The 6,480-nt window shown below is 38.4% G+C and overlaps 1 protein-coding gene across 1 annotated transcript; it reads left to right on the top strand.

Moving 5' to 3' along the window:
• Positions 1-432: 432 nt before the first annotated feature.
• On the top strand, positions 433-5,823 carry LOC121791957 (pentatricopeptide repeat-containing protein At5g14770, mitochondrial-like). Its single transcript, XM_042189754.1, is given in 5 exon segments — positions 433-3,825; positions 4,700-4,899; positions 4,984-5,144; positions 5,284-5,496; positions 5,661-5,823. A coding segment is annotated over 1 exon segment (3,051 nt). The 5' UTR covers positions 433-596; the 3' UTR covers positions 3,648-3,825; positions 4,700-4,899; positions 4,984-5,144; positions 5,284-5,496; positions 5,661-5,823.
• Positions 5,824-6,480: the final 657 nt, after the last annotated feature.

The following is a 6,480-nucleotide window of genomic DNA, read 5'->3' as shown; positions in this document are numbered from 1 at the left end:
AATCTTTTTTATACCTCCAGATTAGTGATTGCAATGAAAATGAGAACACAATTACTTGGCACTTTTATTTGGATATTATTGAGGTTATGGTTGTATATTAGGCCCACGATGATGCGATCCCAAGAAAGGCTTAGAATATACTCCTTGGGCTAAATGTACAGGCCCAAATTACGATATTTTCATTTAGGATAAAATGGTTTAAATAGATAGTTCAAACCTTAGGTTTAAATTGGTATTCAGTGTCACGCTCTATCCATTTTCAAATTAATAAGTAGGGAGTACTAGATATTTTTGGTGCATTACATTATTTTAGATATGAAATCACTTTTTAAAGCATGCCCCCCTTATGATGTTTTATTTATCATTAATTATTCAATAATTTAAAATATAATAAGCTGAATAATTATTCATATGCAAAATCCGCGTCCCTGTCCTAACTGTGGTGGACTTGTATTGACTGCTCGCCCAGTACCCAAATGAGCTTCAAACTATTCGATTTCTTATTCGAATCTGTTATTTATGACAGCCGATCGACGCCGTCACACAAGTGCTGATGAAGTCCTTATCGGCCTTTCACTCCAAACCAACCGCGCCACATGCCCGCATTCAAACCCAAAATGCTCATAAACCCACAGCGGCATTTCGTCAAACACTTGGCAGATGCATCAAAGCCCCTTCTCTCCCGCTCACTCGCATCCCATTCTTCAACAAACCCCCATCACTTCTACACCTCGCTCTTCTGCACTCTCATCCACCTCTTCCTCCGCTGCCGCCGCCTCTCCAAGGCCATAGCCGCTTTCTCCGCCATGAGGGATTACAAATTCACGCCGGAGCTCCCTCATTGGAACGCCCTCTTGCACCACTTCAACTGCGCCGGGTTAGTTCATCAGGTAATGCTTACGTATCAAGAAATGATCTTTTCTGGTGTAAGACCCAATGTGGCTACCAAGAACGTTGTCGTTCACTCTCGCTGTAAAGTTGGAGGTTTCGATAAAGCGCTTTCCTTTTCCAGAGATAACGAGGATTATAGGTTTATGAGTGATGTAGTTACTTATAATACTTTAATTTGGGGGTTTTGTAAATTCGGATATATAGAAATGGGATTCGGGTTGGTGTCGGAGATGGTGAAAAGGGGTGTAAATTGTGATAGTTTCACTTGTAATATATTGATGAAAGGTTTTTGTGATAAGGGTTTGCTGGAAAAAGCTAAATTGGTTATGGACACCATGTGTAGTGGCTTAATTACAGATGGAACGGTTGTTCCTAGAGATGTTGTTGGCTTTAACACCTTGATAAATGGTTATTGCAAGGCTGGTGAGGTTAGTGTTGGTCTACAGTTGATTGGGCGCATGACGAAAGAGAGCTTGCTGCCTGATATTGTTACCTATAATACTTTGATAGATGGATTTTGTGAGATGGGAGATGTTGATTCTGCAAAGAGTCTCATGGACAAACTCTTAGAGTGTGATATATCTAAAGTCGTCGATGGAGAAAAATGTGGTGTTGTTACTGAAGTACGTCAGAGGCCAGATCATATTACATATACTAATTTGATTGGTGGATATGGCAAGCATCAGCAGATGGAAGAAGCATTGGCACTATATAAGGAAATGCTGGGAAAGGGAATCGAACCTGATGTAGTTACCTTCAGTTGTGTTGTAAACCTACTTCTTAAGACTGGGAGGTTTTCCGAGGCCAAGTACCTATTTCATGAGATGATAAGGGTAGGTGTGACCCCAAACCATGTTACCTACTCAAGTTTAGTTGATTTTCTGTTTAAACGTAGTGATGCAATGGCTGCATTTGGCTTGAAAAGTCAAATGGTAGTTCGTGGTATCACATTTGATGTGGTGGTGTTCACTACATTTATTGATGGTCTCATTAAGGCTGGGTGAGTTAGAGAAGCTGAGGATATGTTTCGGAATCTTTTGGATTCTAATATCGTGCCAAATTTCATCACATATACTGCATTGATTAATGGTCTCTGTAATATAGGTGACATGAAGGGTGTCGAATGTCTAATGCAGCAAATGAAGGCGCATAATGTATTGCCAAATGTGGTAACTTTTACATCTGCAATTAATGGCTACGTGAAATGCGGAATGCTTGAAGCAGCTATCGGTATACTACAAGATATGGTTTCCCATAACATTTTGCCGAATGCTTTCACCTATAGTTCCTTAATATATGGCTGTTTTAAGGCTGGTAGGAAAGAAATTGTTGAAGGTCTATATGAAGATATGAAAATGCGAGGGTTGAAGGATAACATTTTCATACTTAATGCTTTTATGAACAATCTTAAGGAGGGAAGGATTGAGGAGGCAGAAGCGTTGTTTAAAGATTCACTCTTTAAAAGATTGGTACCAGACCGTGTTAATTACACGACCCTGATGGATGGACTGTTCAAATCAGGAAAAGACTCCTCTGCTCTTGAGGTTACCGAGGAGATCACAGCTAAAAATATAGGGTTCGATATTATCTCCTATAATGTCTTACTTAATGGATTGCTTAAAGGTGGGCACTATGATATGCAATCTATTTACACTGGAATGCAGCAGTTTGGATTAACTCCAGATCATGCCACGTTTAACACTTTAATCAAGGCATATTGTAGAGAAGGGAAATTCGATCATTCTCTTCGACTCTTGGATGAAATGAAACTCCATGGATTAAAGCCTAATGCAATAACCTGTAACATTTTGGTAGAAGGGTTTTGCAAGGCTGGGAAAATTGATGAGGCAATGGATTTGTTAAAAGAGTTTTCTGTTGCAGGGTTACACCCAACAGAAATTATTCACAAAATTGTGCTTACAGCTGCTTCAGAGGCTAAAAGGGCAGATATCATCTTCAAGGTGCACAAAAAGCTTGTTGCTATGGGGCTTAATTTGAATCTAAATGTTTTTGGTAATCTAATAACTATTTTATGTGGGCTTAAGATGACTAGAAGAGCATCATCTGTGCTAGAGGAAATGAGTAAAGCTGGTTTCCATGCAGACACTGTCATTTACAATGCTATGATTCAAGGCCATTGCAAAAGCTCCCATTTACAGAAGGCTTCTGATGTGTACTCCCAGATGATAGCTGAAGGAGTTCCTCCAAATCTTGCAACATATAACATTCTTCTTGGTGGTTTTGCATCAGCTGCGTCGATGCATGAGGTAGCTAAGCTCCAGCTGGAGATGGAAGAAAAGGGGTTTGCTCCAAATGGTACCACATTCGACATTTTGATTTGTGCCCATGGGAAGAGTGGGAATATGAAGGAATCAATAAGACTTTATTATGAAATGATCACCAGAGGTTTCATTCCTCGAATCAGCACATACAACGTACTTGCTAATAATTTTGCCAAGATGGGAAAGATGAAACAAGCAATGGAGCTTTTGAATGAAATGCAAACTAGAGGGGTGCCCCCAAATTCCTCAACCTATGACATTCTTGTAACTGGATGGTGCGACCTATCTTATCACGAAAGATCTATGAAAAAATTGTGTGATGCTGAGGCAAGGAAGTTGTTTACTGAGATGAATGATAACGGTTTTGTTCCAAGTAAAACTACTATATGCAGACTGGGTCCTGTCCTTGCTAAGCCAGGCAAAGTGGCTGAAGCACAAAGACTATTAGATAGAATTTACAAGACAAAGATATAGTTTCTTAGTGTAATTGACAGGGATGAGAGAAGTAGTATAAGAGTGGGTCTGTCATCGTATAAACCTTTCCTCTATAAGGCTGGCAAAACAAGCATAAATAGCTTATAGGGAAGACAACAGTCTTTGTGGACTTGGAGCGGACTTCTCCTTGTACAAAACCCGAATCACCAGAAGGAGAGTAAGTCTTTCTTGTAGAATTAGTTTATAACATTATTACATATTGCATATTTTGGTTCATACATGTATATCCATTCATTTGGTTAGCATAGTCCTTTGTCAGGCACTCAGGCTGCAATATACTAGTAGTTGTTTACTAATTTTCAGAAACAAATGGAGTAGTATTCACTTGGCTCATCGGATACATTCTGTTGGTGAAACAAACTTTCTCATTCTAGGTTCTATCTGGACTGTATCACAATATCATTTTTCCTATCTGCCCAATTTTAATAACTTGGAGGCTGGAGCAAAGTTCTCCTTGTACAAAAACCCAAATCACCAGTAGGAGAGTAAGTCTTTCTTGTAGAATTAGTTTATTACATATGGCATATTTTGGTTCATACATGTATATCCATTCATTTGGCTAGCATAGTAATTTGTCAGGCTGCAATATAGTTTTTACTAATTTTCAGAAACAACTACTCCCTCCGTCCCGCTTTAGCAGTCCCAGTTACTTTTGAGCACTCCTTTAACTATTTATCATTTTTACAAAATGAGTGCTCAAAAGTAACTGGGCCTGCTAAAGTGGGACAGAGGGAGTACTAGTATTCGCTTGGCTCATCGGATACATTCTGTTGGTGAAACAAACTTTCTCATTCTAGGTTCTATCTGGACTGTATCAGAATATTATTTTCCATTCTGCCCAATTTGAATAACTTTGGGATTGTTGGTGGTGTCCTTTAATAATTCTTACACTTCTATATCTGGACTGTACGGATATATATTTTTTGTTTCTTTTAGCTTTTCCATATTGATCTTGTCTTGTATTCATGTCCTGTCAAAAACCTATAATATGGCCTTTTGTGATGTACTTTTCTTTTTATTCTCATTTTCAGGTACTATTTGGCATATCTTGTAACTGCTGACTCTCCATGGTGCTCCTTCACCCCATTTCATATTTTAAAGATGAGAAAAGCTGTGAAAGCCATCTACCTCTTCAATTGTAAAGAACAGTGAGAAGAGTAGCAGCTTGTGCTTACAGATGGAGTTGCAGGAGGAGCATATGAATCCCAGATGATGTCTTTTCAGTGATCTGGTGATGGGCTAAATCATTGTGAAGTTAATGTAATTAGTGATAAGGCTAATAGCAAGCATACAGCTTACCAGCTTGTACACCCAGGTTGAAGCTGGAGCTCATTGGTCTCATATGGTAATGCAATCGTGGTGTTTCGAGAAATTCCAGTACAACTAAAATGGAATGAAGATTTTACTTGCTGTGGAATTACTTGATCAGGTAGAAGTGCTTGCTGATTTAGATATTCTCGGTGACGAAATACAAAGGTATCTTGACAAGAGCTTTATTCGTTTATGCTTAGCTATACATTTTTAACCCAACCTTTGAGTTGAATTCTTGAAAATGTGCAGTCCTTTAAATAGTAACCATATGATACTTATCATTTTTGCACTTCCACAAATCTAGGGATGGAACAAAATTCAGCATCATAAACTGAGAAAATACAAGTCAGTTTGATGCCGCTTTCTCTGCTGAGAAAAAAAACAATCAAAATTTGCTTCTCCTTCGCCAAATTTCCACTCCTTGAATCAGAAAGATACTGCCAGCGGTTCCTAGAGTCTGGCGGTGGGGAGTGGTCAGAATTTTGGTGGCGTTACTCTTGCTGGTCATCTCCCTTATGTAGGTTTCTCATATAAACTGGTTGTTTTTATTTATTTGAGTTATTGATAGTGTGGGGACAATTCCCTATTTGAACGATATTTAATTGATTTATAGTATCTTCATATCTTAATTGCTTTTCTTCTCCGGTTAATAGCATTGCCAAATTAATCTGTTTTGAATAGTCACAAATTCTGCTTAGTGGAGAAGAAGTGAAGCATCTTTGTTCAGCTAACCACACTAGAAGTTCAAGCTTAAACTATCATTTTGTACTCCCTCCGTCCCATAAAAGATGGCACACTTGGATAATGGCACGGGATTTTAGGAGATGTTGTTTTGTGTGTTGAGTAGAGTATATTTTTATCAATGTGAGAGAGAACTTTTACCAAAAAAAAAAAAAAGAAATGTGACATCTTTTGTGGGATAAATTAAAAAGAAAAGTGTGACATTTATTATGGGACGGAGGAATACTATATATCAATAAGTCCGCAACCTAACTTGTAGGTTTAGCGAAGGGGCGTTTGATCACTGAACTCCGGCTTGTCTGCTTATGAGTAGTTGTGCTAAAGCCTCTTGTGGTGAACTTGAACACCTACTCTATCAAGCTTTATGAACGGGGCAGTACAGCGGCTCGGTGTCTGAGGACATGAATCCCGAGACCGAGTATGCTTACGCGAACAAAGCAACTGAATGTGAGATTCATACAGATTGGTTTTTCCATTACTGCATCATTATAAATTTTGTACTGTGTACGATCAGAGGAGCAGAAGGATTTTGGATAAACTTACACTTGAAAAAAGGGCTAATACTTGAAAATTACACTAATTATATGTCAATTTAGGTTTTTTCCACCAACTTTGAATGTGGTGGGAAAATATATGAACTTTTTGCGTGTAACCAATTTCTCATGATAAAGTAAAATTACAAAATTTAATTCTATGTGGCGTGTCTAGTGGTCATAATTTTAAATGACGTGGAGATGACATAACACAACTAATGTAAATG

The sequence above is a fragment of the Salvia splendens genome, unplaced genomic scaffold, assembly GCF_004379255.2.
Source record: "Salvia splendens isolate huo1 unplaced genomic scaffold, SspV2 ctg977, whole genome shotgun sequence".
Taxonomy (NCBI): Eukaryota; Viridiplantae; Streptophyta; class Magnoliopsida; order Lamiales; family Lamiaceae; genus Salvia; species Salvia splendens.
This window is presented reverse-complemented; position numbering and strand designations above follow the sequence as displayed.